The following is a 17,257-nucleotide window of genomic DNA, read 5'->3' as shown; positions in this document are numbered from 1 at the left end:
TGTTTTGTATGCTGTGAAAGGCTTTTGTCATCTCACAGATTCAGGCAGAGGTGATGTGACAACCCTGTCACCTCCATGGTGATTTTTGTCTCAAAATTACGATGTGTCACATCACAGCTCTCGGTTCACACTTTCCATTTAGGTGTGTGCTTACCAGATGTTCATTTTGGTAATGAAAGTTATATCATACTCCCACGATTCTTTGTGCATGTTTCTGACCTGGGTTTAATAGACAAAAGTAAATGTGCATTGTGCAAAAACTGCTTATAATATCTAATGCAGGGCAGGATTAGGCAGAAGGAGTGAATGAAATGTTACACATAGGAAGTTTAGCTCCATGTAAAATCTGTATATTTTGTACTTTCTGTGCAATCCACTCTCACTGTCCTAGAATGCAAAAGTCATCATTCCTGTGTTTTGTTCTCACTTCCAGACTAACCTCTCCTTTGAGGCACAAGAAGTCTTCTCTCCTACGAACAGTCAGAGTCAGCCTCAGTGGAGACATAAGGTGACGCACACCTGCATTTTTTTCATGTTTGTACGTGTATCTGCAGAGAAGCTACATTGTAACAGATGCATTTCTCGGGCTCTGTAGGATAAAGGAACTGAGTTTCAGATGACTGAATTTGGAGAATTGAAAACACAGCAGGAAAGCAAAGGGCAGGAGGCTGGAAGCACGGCTAAGACAAGTAACTCACTTATTCTCCAGTTCTCATACAGTTCTGCTGAGCATATTTTGGCCTTGTTTATGGGTTTTTTCCCTCCTGCGTTTGCAACATCTAGGCCTTGTATCTGGTGAATCACGTAGAAATGGTATCGCTCGCAACAGGAGACACTCCACTGATGCTCCATCATGCAAAAATGAAGGTCAGAGCAGTTTTAAACCACGAAAAACAAGCAAACAAATAAACAAAAACTCTGTGTTTAGACTCAGTGCTTGTTTTATATATCAGAGTTATCCATCATGCATTGATCATCATATGGGCAACGCTGGTTCCCACAATGTAAAAGCTCATTGAACATCAAAGTATTTTAAAGTTTTCATTTCTTTCCCCCTCAGTGACTCCACAGAGTTCTTCACCAACAGTCGCTACTCAGGAGGTAAAGGAAGAGACGCCTGTTGATGAACCAAACATGTTTGATGGCGGTTTCTACTGTGAGCAGTCACCTCCTTCAGCCTGCCCCCCAGCTTGTGGTGGGATTGCTGCCTCAGAGGGTGGGCAGGACCTGGGAGTCTTCTGCCAGACCAACACACCCATGTAAGCATAGTTTTTCCTGCAAATGTGAGATTAGATTAAGTCCTTGCAATTTCTACATAGTAAATACAAAATATATTTGTGTATCTAATGTAGTTTTTATGCTAAAGCTAAAAGGGAAAGATTAGAGTAAAAAGACATTTTCCTGCAAATTTATATTCACACACACAGTAGCTGATATCTTCAGTAACAGTGTATTGTCTGTGTGTGCTTGTTTGCAGATTGACCTCAGCAGTAGCAGAGCACAGGCGGTCGGTACGTCCGTCCCGTCGGACTCAAGGCTCCAGAAACCCTCTGAGGGCTCTCGCAGCCAGAGAGGACATCAGGCAGGACTTCATGGGGGAGAGAGTCAATTCATCGGCTCAGGAGAGGATCCAAGCAGAAAAAAGTATGGTAATTTATGTTGTTTCCTTCCTTTTCTTGTTACTTTTCCTTCTTTTTTGTTGCTCAGCTGCCTGATATTGCACTTTTTTCTCTTTATAGAGTCTAAGAACTCGTCTATGGCAGACTCACCTCCCTTAAGATCTGAAGAATCCTCCTTAGATGCCGAGACAGCTAAGTCTTACCCGCCCTTCAGCAGCCTGATGCTAATTCACATCAAAGGTCAGGAAAGGTTTGGTTCATCTGTGTGATGATCTGCTTGTGATCAGGTGTTAAGGTTAACCAACACCTGTGATGACAGGTAGGCGGCATGTTCAGGTCCGCCTGGTTGAGCCCTCAGTGCGGTCACTGAACAGCGGAGACTGCTTCCTGTTGGTCACTCCAGAGCACTGCATCCTGTGGAGTGGAGAGTTTGCCAACGGACAAGAAAAAGCAAAGGTACCACCCAGGACAATGTTATGGTGTAACAGCAAATTTACATGGGAAAGGATGTTTTAATAACTTCATACATATACCATAATATCATTGGTTTACATTTATGCGCAACAAATAAATAAAATAGCATGAAATAGAGCATTCTGTGCATAAAATGCATTGTCAGCAGTTCCTGCAGTAAATTGTAAGCATTAAACCTTAATTGACTCGTAAAGGTTAGTTACAGTTTGTGTGTTAAATGCATAATAAAGGCCAGTGATGATATGAATCAAGAACGTCATACATCACAGAGTTCAGTTAATGAGTATCACAGTATCACAGTATGTACATTTACTTTTAAACATTAACTTTGGTTGTGTTTTAAATGTATTTATATTTTATCATGGAACAGTGTACTAAACATATATGGGGACAAAGTGTGGAGACAAAGCACTGAATGAGTAATTATGTCAACATTTTGGGATAATAACGCCAAATTTTTCCTTACAAGCTTCCATAAAAAAGTGATATTATTGAGAGGAAGGTGTACACTGCCACAGACTCTTTTGTTTATAGTTATTTGTACATTTCTATTATTATAACAAAGGTTCAAATATCTGTTTGTCTAAAACTATAGCTGATTTCACACATGAACGGGTTGGGACACTGTCTGAATTTATTTCTTTTCACATGTAGCGATCAGCCATGTTCTTGTTATTGGAAATATTTTGGTTTGGTGAGGCAAGGTTCCTGCAAGATTTCTAATATAGGCCAGCAAAGACTGCAGTAGTAAAATAAAAAGAAATTACAATATGCTTTTACTATAGACTGTGTTCTGTTTGGGTTAGCACAGCAAGAAGGTCCTAGGTTCTAATCCAGCATCTGCCCAAGGCCTTTCTGTGTGGAGATTGCATGTTCTCCCCGTGTCTGCGTGGGTTCTCTCTGGGTACACTGGCTTCCTCCACAGTCCAAAGACATGTAGTTACTGCCTTTCACTCCATGGCAGCTGGGATAGACTCCAGCCTCCCTTTGACCCCGAATGGGATAAGTGGCAGAAAATGGATGAACTATATTCTGTTACTGCTGATTATCATATCATTTCTTTTTCTTTTTTTTTTGTCAGGCCTCTGAGCTGGCTTTGTTCATCCAGAGCCAAAGGGACCTCGGTTGTTTTGCTACTCAAATTGTCCACCTGGAGGAGGGCATGAACTCTGACAGCAGTGTGGCTGCAGACTTCTGGAGTCTGTTGGGAGGAAGAACACAGTACAAAGGTTGGAAGTAAAACATTTGCTTTTCAAATATCTCAGAGAAACACATTTTGGATTGCTATTTTTCTCCTTTTATAATTCACCTAAACATTTGAAAATGTTTTTCTTTTTTTTTGCCTACAGGAGCTGGTGCTCCAGAGGAGGATGAGCTCTATGAGCGCAGTGTGGTGGAGTCCAACTGTGTGTACAGACTGGTGGAAAACAAACTGGTGCCTCATGAACAGGCTTGGGCCTCCATCCCCAGCATCACCCTGCTGGCCTCCTCTGAGGTCTGAGCTTCAATTCTCGGCTCCCTAATTACTTATATTGTAGTTGTTTTTGCTTTTTGTTTGTTTTTTTTTTGTTCATTAAATGCTTGATTGTAGAAAAAAACTGAAGGACAGTTAATCTCTGACCCTGTTGATATCTCTTTGTCATGTATGCCCAGGCCCTGGTGTTTGATTTCGGCAGTGAGGTCTATCTGTGGCTCGGACAGGACGTTTCCCTCAGGAGCAGAAATGTTGCTCTCCAGTTGACTCACCAGGTGTGGGTTGGAGCTTATGACTACAGCAACTGTCAAGTAAACCCACTGGATCCCACTCAGTGTAACCCTGCAATTCAGCTGTAAGTCACTAATATATTACACATAAAAAAGGAGCAGAGTAAATACTCAGCACATGAAAGAAGCATGGATAATCCAAGCAGTGGCTCTTTCCTCTGTATACAACATTAAGTTTGCTGTGTATTCATAAAATGCGTTCTGTAGAAAGTAATTCTTGGTTAAGTGTGCCCATGTGACATGCTCTAAAAACCCTGCTTGATGTTTAAAGTCCAGACTATATTTTTACATTTAAAAGATATATTTTAAAGCAAGCAAGTGGACATAAACTACAAAATACTTGCAGAGAGTAAAGCTCTTCTCTCAGTGTACCATATTCCACAGTCAGAAAATATATTACAACTTGTGTATATTAAACAAGGTCTTTAAAGGGCTTCATTTCTTCATTTATTTCAAGAGTTTTTTGTCAGTTTAATGAGATTTAAGCTTTTAAAGTATATATATAGTGTGTGTAATTATGTCTCTTGTGAATGGATGTCTGTAAAGCTTGAGTCTGGACTAAGGCAGACTCCCTTTTCTATTTTGTTTAATGCTTGTGTTAGTTCTTTTATCAGTTTCATGACACAACTTTGTCCACAGACGAGGAGAAGGCCGTCCCAGCTGGGCTCTGTTCGGCGTCCTCACTGAGAGCAACGAGACGGCTCTGTTCAGGGAGAAGTTCCTGGACTGGATGTGCAGGGTTGAGGGCAGAGAGGAAGCGGCTTCAGGGACGGATCAGACGCAGGTTCACATCACATTCAGATATGATGCGGCACATGCAATTTTCAGACACTCAAACCAGTGTGTTTACAGTTATTACACTGTTTGTGTAAAATTATAGATGTGAAGAGTATATCTAGATCAATTAGTTTTATTAAGTTTCCAGCTTGATAGAAAATTAGTCTCTCTTAAAATTTTTTACTAAAAAACACATTTTTATTACTGTAAATATCGACTGGAAATATCTAAAACCTATTTATAACTAGCTACCTTTTATTTCTACTGAAACTCAAGTGCATATTTCTAAATTTCAATTTTGACTTTTGCTTTTTAAAAGTGATTTTTTTAATCCACTGAAATTCAGCGTCTGCGCTTCCTCTCCATAGTCCATCCCAGTCCAGTCGTCCCAGCCGCTCTCCCCTCCATCAGACCTCTTGAGTCCCTGCGATGCCAAAGCTCTAGTATCGGGTCAGTGCTTAGAAGGTGACGGTTTGGTCCGTACTGTGCTGGCTGGGGTCGATGTCCAGAGAGGTCATGGTGTCATCATGCTGACGGAGGAACGTCAGATGGAGCTTAAAACAGTAGCGGTGGACACCTGGCACGTCCAGGAGTTTGACGACAGTGAAATCCCAGTGGAGAGCAATGGACAGCTTTATGAAGGAGACTCTTATGTAATCCGCTGGAAGTACAGCATCAGTACAGCTGGTTAGTAACCTTTTTTGTTTTTGTTCTTTGTTTGTTTGAGCATAACTAGATTGTACTTTTAATGCTATGGCAACATTTTGTCTGAGGCAGTTTAATAATGGTTAACACTCTCTCTCCGTTACAGACAACACAGACAGCTCAGATGAGTGTGGGACCGATCCCACACCAAAGGAAAAGACAGCCTTCTTCCTGTGGCGAGGCCGTCACTCCAGTGTCAGTGGACGGGACACAGCTGCTTTCCTTTCCATCGGGATGAGGAACCATGAAGAGTCACAGGTAAGCTCATAGCAGTCAGATTAGATCACCCACTTATATAGTAATTTAAAGTAATACCACTGTTCGCTGTTAACTTTCACAGTAGTGAAAAGTTTTTATCCTCACTTACTGTGTATAAAGAAAACACAATAAAAAAAAAGACAAAGAACGCATGCACTTCACTTAGTAGAAACATTGTATTGTGCGAGTATACCCAAACAAATTAAGAGAAACAAAGAGCAAAAGCAAAACTCTTTTATTTTATTTTATTACAAGTATTTTTTATTACAATGCAAAATGCAAAGAGGCAGTGTAGGAGGAGAAAATAAGCCTAAATGGCTGTGCAGAAGTGAAAGAAATGCATAAATAATTTAACAGACAATAAAAATGACACCAACAACAACAAACACCCAGCAAAAGCTCCTGAAACAGTATATTTCAATACACAGAGGCATATGGTTGGTTTACAATTGCAGTAAAAGTTGAATGTAGTTTAGAGAAAAGTGGCTTGTTTTAAAGTCCATGGAGTATTTAAAGTATTAAGAATGAAAAAACAGACATAGGTGATGACATTTTACTTTGTAAACCACACCACAACTTTTTTAACTGTTTGCTGTATGAGATCATTTTTTGCTTTTGTGTGATGAAAAGTAATCTGGAATTGGATTTATATATATCTTTTCCACCTCATGGTCAGTGTTATTGCTGTTACTGGAGTTACTAGTTAGATAGTTACTAGTTCTGCCTTGGTGCCTTTTGAGAACCTGGCCACACATTGACCCTTTTGAGAACAGATTATTACACAGTGTTACCCACAGAAGTTGATATTATTTCTGCTGGCATGTGCACATCGGTGGTGAATTTATTATGAGGTTCCTTTGATAGCCACAAGTGTTCGAACTCTGGGACAAGCAGTATTATAGTGCCACTCTGTTGTAGTGCAGTTAGCCCTGAAAGGCATCGAAACCTAAAAAGCACAAAAATCCAGACCCCATAAAACAACTGAAGCATGAAAAAGCTGCAAAATGAAATGCAATTAGAACACATTCTTGCATCTTTTTCTTCTTCACAACAACGAATCCTCCACTTCTTTTAAAAAAATAATATTGCAACAGTGAGAGGAACACAGGACAGAGTTTGAGAAGCCAGTACTACTGGTGATATTTCCAGCAGACATAAGTGCGTGCAGCTGTTTACCATCTTTTGTGTGGTGTGTTTTGCAAGGTGGTTGTGCCTCAGGGAAAAGAACCGCCCTGTTTCCTGCAGCTTTTCAAGGGAGGCTTGGTCATTCACAAAGGAAAGCAAGAGGAAGCTTCCATCAACACAGGTGGAGTAAAATCAGCTTGGTTTTCAGTCCATTTTTCTTCTCTTCTTTGTTTTAATGTTGTGATTATCAATACACAGACGGTTGGCGTCTGTTTTGTGTGCGAGGGGAGCTCCCAGAAGAGGGTTTTCTGTTAGAGGTGGACTGCTGCTGTGCGGGTCTGAGGTCTAGAGGCTGTGTTGTCCTGCTAAATGGCCAGCAGGGAGTGCTCTATCTCTGGATTGGTTGTAAGGCTCACAGCAGCACAAAGGAAGTCAGCAAGAGGGTGGTGGAGGTCCTCACTAAAATGTGAGTCACATGTTCTTATTGTGCTTTGTAACAGTTCTCAGTATCAATTTTTTTAGCTTGAATGTTCTTTTATTTTTTGCTTGTTTGTGTGTTTTAGTTGTCCATCAGAGGTGGGTTTAAGCAAAAGCAGCCCTGTAAAGGTGCAGGTAGTAGAGGAAGGTTCAGAGCCAGAAGACTTCTGGACAGCACTGGGACAAAAGGACAGGAAGGCCTATGACTGCATGCTGCAAGGTGCAACACGACACACGCTGTGCTTTGCTCTGGACTGTAAGCCTTCAAATCATAGTAAGAAACAACACTTTTGTAATGGCAGATCCAGGAAAGTATAACTTCACGCCTCGCCTCTTCCACCTGAGTGCCTCCTCTGGGAGTTTCCAGGCCGAGGAGCTCCAGAGTCCGATACAGATGCCGGGGCTTGTGATGGCAATGCCTTTTGTCCAGGAGAGCCTGTACAGTGTACCACAACCAGGTGAAAACAGACACAAAACAAACTAAATTCATCTTATATTCAACTCTGCTTTTCAGTTTCTCACCTCTGTCCTTTTATCAGCAAAAGTAAATACACATTTGAAAAGTAACAGAAAATTGCTTCCCTATACACTCATCTATTGTTTAACTTTATCTATCCTTAACCCCCCCCCACCTCCACCCCTCCGCCAAAAACATCTCTGGGAAAATCAAACAAACACAATCTAATGTAATTCCACTTTATTGCGCAATTTCCCTCTTTGTTGTCTGCGTGCCAGCTTTGTTCCTGCTTGACAACCGTCTGGAGGTCTACTTGTGGCAGAGAGGTCAGCCTGAGCAGACAGAGAGCTCCTCAGCCTGGAGACTCTGGCATCATGAGAGGAAGTGTGCCATGCAGACAGCGCTGCAGTACTGCAAAGGTAGTAAGAACTGAGGGAGAGGAGTTGGTTTCATGCAGAACTGCCTGGAAGTAAAGGTATTGCAGATTCCTGATGAATTTTAAAATTGTTTATTCTGTATCCCAGAAATAAACCAGAGAAGGCCGCCACATGCATATCTCATCCTCGAGGGGGCTGAGCCTCTCACCTTCACTAATGTCTTCCCACGCTGGGAGAAAAGCCTTGAACCTCATGCACAGGTACGAACACGTTTATCCAGAAATGAGCTCAAATGTTATAATTTGGTTTAATTTTAACAACCTCTGAATCTTGTCTAATCAATATTTCTTCCCACTTTGTGAACATTAAAAAGCATTGCTTTTTAGGGCTTATGTGCAAATCTTAACTGTGTCATAGAAGAAGGCGACCTTGTAGCATCTAAGATAAGTTAGCCAATGAGCAGCACCTTTTCTAAATACAAAAACAAGTTCTAATACTTCGGTCTCCTCCACTGTTTTCAACCACCTGCGTGCAGGGTGCCAGAGGAGAAGCTGTGCAGCTGCTAACCAAGATCACAACACTATATGTGTTTGGTACTTTAGATTTAATCATGCTCATCACAAATGAAACAGAGGTTGGATAAATTCATAATTCATGTTGATGTCTGGGGATAAAAAAGGTTCATTGCAAAGCTTTCCTTCTTTCACTCTTATTCTATTGCCTTGTCCTTACATTACAGGTCTCGAAATGACTATAACACTAAGGAAGTGAGGGTCTAATTGTTCCTTAAACTTTATTTATATAAGAAAAATTTAGATTAAAGTTGCAGAAGTGATATCTGTGGTTTTAAAACTTTAAGGTCACACACAAGAATCAAGGTTAATTTTTTGTTGTTGCTTCTCTGTGAATTTTAAAAAGGAAATTATTGTAAATAATTTTTTAGGGGGATCTCGGTGACTAATATTTTTTACATTATTTTGCACATGGTTCAAAACTTTAAACATTACCTGTGGAGAACCTCTCATATCTGAAAGTGGTCAGCCCCACCTTCATGAGTCCCCTCAGTGTGGTCATTAGTTAAGAAAGGGCATCATGTGTCAGTCACAGGTCGAATGTGGCAACACAAAAAAACATTGGCAATTGGCAAAAAATTGTCAGTAACTAAGGTAACAAATGGCTTAAATACATCTTCAAGCATTGCGGAAATTTACAGAATACACATTTAATGTCTATTTTTTTTGCCATATCTCACTCACTGGGTGTGACTCAGGGTGATACAGGGCGAGCGAAGCTGACCTTGGTGCAGGACGCCCTGGCCCAGCTCATGAAGACCCAGTATCCTCTGGAGGAGCTGCTGCGGAGCCCCCTTCCTGAAGGAGTGGACCCCCAGCGCCTGGAGGTCTACCTGTCCAACGAGGATTTTCAGGTAAACTGATGGATGATGTCACCAGCTTGCAGTGATGTCCCCTGACCAGCAGGCTTCAGCCTTCACCAGATTTTCCGAATGAAAATGCTGAACGTGCTCTCATGTTTATAAGCTAATGATAAATATAGAGAGGAAGTTTTGCCACAACTTTAATGTTTACATTTGTATTGGATTTAAAAATTGATTTCTACTTTGTCTCCTCCATAAATAAATTACTTCAATTATGTTTCAGACTATTTTGGAAATGAAGAGAGATGAATATGCCTCCCTCCCAAGCTGGAAGCAAATTGATCTGAAGAAAAGCAAAGGGCTGTTTTGTTAGACAATGAAATAAACTGGAGGCTGACTGATGCTCTGACAGCAGAGACTTCCTTGTCTGCTGCGAAAGGAAAATGGCATGGGGGGACATAAGAACCATGTTTCCACACAAAGGATTGCTCACAGCATAATAAAACTACAAAGAGATCACTTTTATTTATGTCAAATTAGTGTGTGGACTTTTTATTGGACATTCTTTGAAGCTACCAAATGGTTGAGAGAAAAAAAAAAAACTTTTTACTGTCTGTACAAATCAGTGAAAGATAATAAAAAAGGTTATATGGGAGTAAAATAAGGACATCAGTAACAAACATTGGAAAAAAAACATAGGAGTGCTTACAAAAAAGATTAATGCTAATAAACAATGTAAACAGACAAAAAAGGCTAACCACTTCCTAAATGTTTCTTCCTTGATCAATATCTTTCCATCAATATGGTCTGAGCTGCAGTTTTTCCTCAATTTTGATTCTTTTTCCCTACATAACGATTGCCGCAAGAATCTTAAAATAAGAGTGTATAACTATTGTAATCTGTGACGTGTACTTTACAATCATGTGTCACACTGATGTGTTCATTTGTCTGGAAGCCTTGTGTGCACAAAGCTTTGTGCCATGTGTATTGTAGCTGTGGCCAACGTGCTCATTGTGGCTGGGAGCGATGCCTTATTAAGGCTCCTTGGGGATTCACTATTAGCTATGCATGAAGGGACAGGTAGACATGCTCCAATAACGTCCCTTTAGCTCAAAGCAACACGCTAATTCAGTTTCACCTCAATCAACACACTGTTCCAAACATCCTCATAACGCAGCAGTACACAAAGACATACTGTATCTCTCAATGATGCATGGAAGCCCATTATTTATTAAAGGAAAAACAATGTAACACATGTATCGCTTAACAAATTTTGATGTGAATGTCGGTCTACTTTAATGTTTGTGTTTTTTTTTCTTTTTTGGTAGTATGCACATAGAAACGGACGCTACAGCTACAGCAATTTTTAGTTATTTGTTTTTAAGATGTCACTCTCAGGTTGGTTCATTGTCCATCTCTAACAAAAAAAAAAAAACAAAAGACCCCAAAACAAAACAGAAACAAGAGTAGCAAACAAAAAGAACCCCTACTATTTTGTTAACATGCTCATATTGACAGTGCTAGCATGCTAATATTTAGCATAATATGGCTGAGTTCGAGACATTTTTTTTTTTTTCATTTTGTTGTCAGCATTTCTTGACTTACTGTCTAGCAATGACAAAGTCCAGAGTCACTGGAGAGAAAATGCTAACATGCTAATAATAGCATGCTAATCTTTGCTAATTAGGCTAAGATTTGTTTTTTCCATCTAGAGTAATTTATATTTTACAATATGGCTCTACTTCTGGAGAACGACTGTCACAGAAAATAAGGTTCCTAAATGACAACTGACGAGATTAAGTCTGACAGTGGATAATGCAAAGTGATGTGCACATGTGCAGCAAATGTAACAACCACCTTAAACAACATTTCCTATGCAAGAATTGATAATATATGTATAACAGACGAGCAGTCCGCAATAGTGGGCTGGCTTGAAATCAGCCATTCTTGGCCTGTGCTTGATAATCATCTTATACCATCTTTCATGGTAAGTTGTTGAGGAATCTCTCAAGAATAAGTCAAAGAATTAAAACATTGTTTGGGGTTCTTCTACAATCTGTCTGTACATGTTTCTTTTTTGCCAAACAAACTACTGAGAACTTCATTGTAAGACCAGCATAGCAATACCTGAATTAATATTAAGATTTGCCAGTGTGGCTAAAAACTTTCAAGAGGAAGAAACACAACTAGAAAAATCTTCTTTTTTTTTTTTTCCCTGTGGTAATAATATCTAAATCCTTTGCTGCTGATCTTAGAAAATTCACAGTTGGGTGATTTTTAACAGCATAAGACTATCTGAGGGATTTTTTTTTTTTTTTTTTAAACATTCACGTCTAGCTGACCTCCAAAATTGGAACCATCTCGGGTTAGTCTTCAATTCACCCAGTGAGCCCCTTTTGGGTTCACTGGGTAATGGGTATTATTTTCCTCAAAATGGATTAGCTGACTAAGCCACCATGTGACTATGCAGGCCTGGTTAGGCTGGATTTAGGCCCACCGCTCAGTGATGGCACACTCGAAGACATTTCCAAAGACATTCTGCTGTAAAAATATCTGCTGTAGGGTTACATAAAAATGTCTGTGTGTCAGCCTGAGAGATCTACTTTGAAAATATCACTATGCAGGTGTAGTGAAGTTACTTTAAAAATATTTCATGGTCCTTGCATCTATGATCACAACCTTTTATCTGGAATGAATAATGATTTTGGGTAGTGTGCCTTTTTGACTCTTCAGACGAACCAGGTGGTTTGCATTAGATGGCCTGTTCTCTCTGAGCATCAGCTCCAGGTATGCATCGTTCTGGTTCGGAAGCTAGTGCTGCTTCACGCAAAACCACCATGTGATCTTCCGCCGCATGGAGTGACTGGTCGATCCAGTCTAAACTGCCGGACATGTGACAGGCGTTGCGGGTGACCAGGACCAGGTGGCTGACAGAAAGGAGGAGAGCGGTGGCCCTGAGAATGAATAAAACAAACGTATTCAAATCAATGAGCTGCTGAAGGAAGAAAAGCATTTTTATCCCAACCTCTATCATCCATTTGGCTCCAAAATTATTACAGATAAATCAAGTCATGTTGTCACTCCTTCCTGGCTTCTTCAGGCACCTAACCAATCACTGAAGCTGAAAGTCTTTTGCATTAGGCTATCGAAGTCACACCTCTCTGGAAAAATAGATCAAATTACCTGGCATCCAAGAGGATTGGATCCAGAGGAGGGTACATAGATCTGACTACGTCATCCACCCTGTGAGACGGACAACGATAAAAGACAGTCAGTCCATCTTAGTTACGAGATAAAGTTATAAAGAGTGTACCACGTTACCTTGGGCTGATCCGCTTAGCCACAGTGATAATATCACTCAGGCTGGCTGGTGCTTTAACTTTTGCCCCTGAGCCCATCGTCATCGCAACCAGCTTTTCAGTCAAAGTGTGGCAGATCTATAGGTGGAAGTAATTGTAACAGCAGCAAGTTAGCCAAGTTAATAACATCTAGCAATTAGAAAGTTACATAAACGTCATTAAATCTCAATATTTAACTTTAATGCTTAGTAGACAACAAGTTGCTTTTGTGGCTTAAACAAACAGGAGCTGACAACCGAGACATTCTCAAGTCAGAAAACCCTTCAAGACTTTGAAGGGATATGCCTACTCAATCTAAACAGACATATAAATTAAAGTTAGAGCTAAATCAGTAAGTTAAATATTTCTGTTACCTTCAGGATAGAGATACAGTGAGACACCAAACCACTGTTGGAGAAAAGAAAACTCAAGAAATTATTTGCCATCCCTGACAGAAAACAGTAGATGCATAAAAGCTGTAAACTTCTATAGTTCTACAATGACACGTGTAAGACATACGAGGCATCCTCTATCCAGTCCTCATTCTCTAAGATTGCTTCAATGTGAGGGTTAGTGATGACTACATCATCCAGCTCCAGCTCAGAAGGTTCGCTCTGGGTCTCCATGGCCCCAATCAGATCCACTGTGGGTCTGTGAAACAGAAATTAAGAGGAAGCTAAATAAAGACTCATTACAGCAGAGGGTAACTGCAGATTGGGGATTATTTAGCATTTACATATATGTGTTGCAATATCAGAATCAGAATCAGAATCAGAATCAGAATCGTGTTTATTGGCCAAGTATATGTGCAGACAAATACAAGGAATTTGGTTCCGGTAGATGGTGGCTATCAAGCACAGCAATATCAAAACACTTAAGAAATAAGAACTTTTTAAAAACCAAATGACTAAATGCTGAACAGACACAAACCCTGTTCCTTAAAATGAGGTCTACTCTGTTAATCAGATTTAATCTGATTAAAGTGATTAAATGGTAATGGACTGTTATTAATTTAAATCATATTAAATTCATTTGTTAAGGCCAAATTATATTCCTACATGCCCAGATTATTACGATGAAAGGCCTGATTTACAATTACCAGACACTTTATTAGATACACCTCTTCAACTGCTTGTTAATCCAAATATCTAATCAGCCAATCACACGATTGCATTGCATCTGTCACTGCATTTAAACATGATCAAGACGACCTGATGAAGTTCAAACCGAAGATCAGAATGGGGACGAAAGGTGCTTTGAGTGATAATGAACATGGAGTAGTTGTTGATTCCAGGCTGGCTGGTCCAAGTACTTTAGAAACCACTGTTCTACTGGCATTGTGTCACACTACCATCTTTAGGGTTTACTAAGAATAGTCCAATTTTTTTTAAAAAAGGGAAAATATGCAGGTATTCTCTGGAAGAAAATACATTGTTGCTACCAGAAGTCAGAGGAGACTAGCCAGACTGTTTTAAGCTGACGAGAAGGCAACAGTAACCCAGTTAACTACTTGTTACAATCGTGGTATGCACTCAACATATAGGCTACAGCAGCAGAAGACCACATTGGGTACCATTCTATCAACAAAGAACAGGAAACTGAGGCTATGATTGTCACAAGCTCACCAAAACTGTCTGTCTCAATTTCCATTGTGGCATTCAGATGGTAGGGTTGGAATTTGGAGTAAACCAAGAAAACATGGATCTATTCTGCCTTGTATAAACAGTTCAGGCTATTGGGAGTGTTGGGTATTTCCTTGGCACATTTTGGGCCACTTGGTACCAACTGAGAGTTGTTTAAACCGCACAGGCTTCCAGACCATCTCCATCCCTTTATGACCACAGTGTACCCATCTACTGATTACTTCCAGCAGAATAACACTAAGGGAATAGAGGATTTGCATCATCTATGTGCAGCTGACAAATCTGCAGGAAATGTGCAATGCTATGATGTCAGTATGGAGAAAGATCTCTTAGCAATGTTTCCAGCAACTAGTTGGAACTATGTAACACAAAAAATTCAGGTAGTTGTAAAAGTAAATGGGGTCCAACCCGGTATTTACAAGCCTTGTCAAATGCTGGTAAGTCCCAAGACAAAGTGAATAAATAGGGTGCACTTCTAAATTAATAAAACCAGATGTTTTTTATTTTATTACTGTTCTATGTATATAACAAAAATGCCAGATGAATGTATCAAGTACAGTACGGATATTTCTCTTACTTCAAAAAACTTGAATTGTGGTAAAATTTTTGGGAACCTGAATTCAACTGGAAGAAACTCATGTCTCATAGATTTAGAGGCTTTGTGCTGATTCACTGACTTGGAGTCGAAGTGGTGTAGCAAGTCGTGCGGGTGGCAGTAGCGGTGTCTGCACACCACCACCAGGGCAACAAAGGAGGCCAGGAATATGGTGGCCAATACCCCGATTGCCACAATCACCACTGTCTCCATGGCGACTCTGGCTCCCACAGCTCCTGTAGATGGCAACTCGTCGAGGGGGAAAAGTGCCCAAGCTCAATTACAGATGGGCGCTCATCTGTTGTGGAGAGAATAATTGGTAGGTTTAGTTTGATTGGATGAAAACACAGAAGAGAGACATTATCACAACACTTCTGGATATTTCGCTCACAAATTTTTGTTGCGGTACAATTTAGGCATGCCAGAGAGCAGAATACAATAAATGTTTTGTCTCTTTCTAAATTAGGTACACCTATAATACACACATAAAAGAGAACCTTATCTAAGCATACTAAGTGCACTTGCCCTTTTGTTTTGCACTTCATACAGTACTTGTAATGGGAACAGACTGTTCAGTGTACATAGTCTTATTCCAAGACTGGGTAAACATCTTCAGTAGCAAGTCACAAAGTCAACAGCTTAAAAGTTCCTACGTGGCAAAAGCCTGTTAAGACTCACTTTGATTAATAGTGTAACTAGTATACATGCAGACATGTCGCTAAGCTCACAGTCTAAACAAAAGAGAAACTCTCCTTACCTTTACTTACCGACGTATTTTGGGATCATCCACAGTTTAATATAGATGGCATTTAGCCTATCAGATTGTAAAGTATACGCCCTCTGCCCAGTCTAGTCACTCATTAACGTCCCCTGCCATACCTGGTAACTAATGTGTGTGCAAACTCTCTGCAGCGCAGCTGTCGCTGGATAATAATGCAGCCCTCTAGGTGCGGCACAACTGATTTGTTATTTGTAAGGTCACTTAAAAAGCAGTGATTTGGTTTTGTAAATGGTTACAAGCACATTTTATTAGGTAGGGCAGCTGAACTCTCAACATTACAACATTGTAAACCTGCATATTTGCCTGGATGATTGTGAGTGTGTGCCATGGAATGCTGTAATTCTCTAATCAGATTAATTTGTGTTACACTCACCGTATCATACAGGGCTTTCTCCTGCCTGAGAGCTTTTCTGACTCTTTGTCTTTTCACAGGCCAGTGGTTTCTGAAAAATCAGTAAAGCCTTCTGCTAAAAGAGAAACAGAGGTAAACAGATTGATTTGAGGTATTTTGGGGCATGGAAAATCTCCACAGAGTCGCTCCCACATTCCTTAGTGCAGTCTGTGTTAATAAGAGCAGCAGCACAGCTTTTCATTACACTTCAGTGAAAATTTCTGACAGCTACAGTAACTAATTAGATCTCAAAAGTCAGGCAAAACCATAAATATGCTTAAAAGCAAAAACTGTACTCAAAGTGGCCCTCAATAAAAAGTCAATAAAAAATACCATGTCATTTTTTTCTCTTAAGTAAAATTGTAAGTACAGAGCCAGTTTAGATTGTGATTAAAGAGCTTCCACAGGTAATACAGCATTTCGGTAATGAGGAATAATCATGTCTCAGTCAGTACTTTAAAACTGCACAAGCTGCAACTCTTCAAGGGAAACTTTTCGGGGCTTCCGAAGAGGAAAAAAGAAGAGCAACAAAACTAAAACACCTAAGTTAAAAAGTTACTGGAATTGGTGATAATATTATGAATACTACATATAGTCCATCTAAACATAAATCTAAACTGACACACACACACTACAAGGCCTTCATTAGAACAGCCGAGAAGAGCAACGCAATTAAACATCAACCACTGCAAATGTGAGTTTGGGTTCCCTTTTCATATTCACGCTCTTATCGTCTTTTCTTGAACAACAGATCAATGAAAACACACCTCTACTCGGATTCTCAGTTAATAATCAAATCCCAATAAAACTTTTCTACTCTCGGTGTTTCACAATTAGAAACATCGACTTTCTAACTTTTTAAATAAGGCTAAAACTTAGTAAATACTTCTAAGGTTACGCTTTAATTCCCAGGCCACTTTTTGATGTAAAAGAAGATAGCAAATTATGCATTTCCCGGTGACTTACCTGGACATTTTTGTCCTTTTAGTCGTTTCCTGTGAGGAGACAAAACAGTTTACGCTCCGCCGCCGGGAGCGCGGAGACGGCACCGACATCTCCAGACCTGGCACGTGAACGCGCAGGAAAGCAGCTCGTTAGCAG

General features: G+C 40.1%; 2 protein-coding genes across 12 annotated transcripts in view; one reads left to right on the top strand and one right to left on the bottom strand.

The window, feature by feature from the left end:
• The window catches only part of svilc (supervillin c), a 22,024-nt gene extending 11,181 nt beyond the window's left edge, over positions 1 to 10,843 (top strand). For all 10 annotated transcript variants that reach the window (XM_039611632.1, XM_031732392.2, XM_031732391.2 and 7 more), the window contains 21 exons: positions 434 to 508; positions 596 to 689; positions 784 to 867; positions 1,061 to 1,259; positions 1,478 to 1,644; positions 1,740 to 1,859; positions 1,939 to 2,075; positions 3,175 to 3,322; positions 3,443 to 3,588; positions 3,747 to 3,922; positions 4,497 to 4,641; positions 5,003 to 5,321; positions 5,446 to 5,597; positions 6,801 to 6,903; positions 6,981 to 7,188; positions 7,286 to 7,419; positions 7,502 to 7,657; positions 7,935 to 8,075; positions 8,181 to 8,293; positions 9,304 to 9,459; positions 9,692 to 10,843. In XM_039611632.1, the coding sequence (XP_039467566.1) occupies positions 434 to 508; positions 596 to 689; positions 784 to 867; positions 1,061 to 1,259; positions 1,478 to 1,644; positions 1,740 to 1,859; positions 1,939 to 2,075; positions 3,175 to 3,322; positions 3,443 to 3,588; positions 3,747 to 3,922; positions 4,497 to 4,641; positions 5,003 to 5,321; positions 5,446 to 5,597; positions 6,801 to 6,903; positions 6,981 to 7,188; positions 7,286 to 7,419; positions 7,502 to 7,657; positions 7,935 to 8,075; positions 8,181 to 8,293; positions 9,304 to 9,459; positions 9,692 to 9,781 (3,063 nt within the window). In that variant the 3' untranslated portion in view covers positions 9,782 to 10,843. The remainder of the gene's footprint in view (positions 1 to 433; positions 509 to 595; positions 690 to 783; positions 868 to 1,060; positions 1,260 to 1,477; positions 1,645 to 1,739; positions 1,860 to 1,938; positions 2,076 to 3,174; positions 3,323 to 3,442; positions 3,589 to 3,746; positions 3,923 to 4,496; positions 4,642 to 5,002; positions 5,322 to 5,445; positions 5,598 to 6,800; positions 6,904 to 6,980; positions 7,189 to 7,285; positions 7,420 to 7,501; positions 7,658 to 7,934; positions 8,076 to 8,180; positions 8,294 to 9,303; positions 9,460 to 9,691) is intronic.
• On the bottom strand, positions 10,606 to 17,257 carry tmem98 (transmembrane protein 98). Of its 2 annotated transcripts, none has more exons than XM_031732393.2 (8): positions 17,123 to 17,257; positions 16,139 to 16,232; positions 15,067 to 15,282; positions 13,266 to 13,397; positions 13,121 to 13,154; positions 12,730 to 12,845; positions 12,592 to 12,651; positions 10,606 to 12,362 (listed from the first exon to the last, which is right to left on the bottom strand). In XM_031732393.2, exons 3-8 carry the CDS (start codon positions 15,195 to 15,197, stop codon positions 12,161 to 12,163), a joined length of 675 nt encoding a protein of 224 aa, XP_031588253.1. In that variant the 5' UTR covers positions 15,198 to 15,282; positions 16,139 to 16,232; positions 17,123 to 17,257; the 3' UTR covers positions 10,606 to 12,160. The 2 variants fall into 2 exon arrangements, with proteins under 2 accessions (XP_031588253.1, XP_039467569.1); XM_039611635.1 differs by having other exon boundaries at positions 16,139 to 16,229.

Source organism: Oreochromis aureus, linkage group 4 (assembly GCF_013358895.1).
Source record: "Oreochromis aureus strain Israel breed Guangdong linkage group 4, ZZ_aureus, whole genome shotgun sequence".
In the NCBI taxonomy this organism is placed as follows: domain Eukaryota; kingdom Metazoa; phylum Chordata; class Actinopteri; order Cichliformes; family Cichlidae; genus Oreochromis; species Oreochromis aureus.
The sequence above is the reverse complement of the archived record's forward strand: the minus strand, read 5'-3'. Positions and strand labels throughout refer to the sequence as shown.

What these genes read in the sequence shown, in the direction of transcription:
- tmem98 (XM_031732393.2), bottom strand. Translation starts at nt 15,197, where the DNA reads ATGGAGACAGTGGTGATTGTGGCAATCGGGGTATTGGCCACCATATTC. An exon ending in CTACACCACTTCGACTCCAA is followed by an intron (nt 13,398 to 15,066) that starts GTCAGTGAATCA and finishes TCTGTTTCACAG; the next exon opens with ACCCACAGTGGATCTGATTG. An exon ending in GCTAAGCGGATCAGCCCAAG is followed by an intron (nt 12,652 to 12,729) that starts GTAACGTGGTAC and finishes TCCGTCTCACAG; the next exon opens with GGTGGATGACGTAGTCAGAT.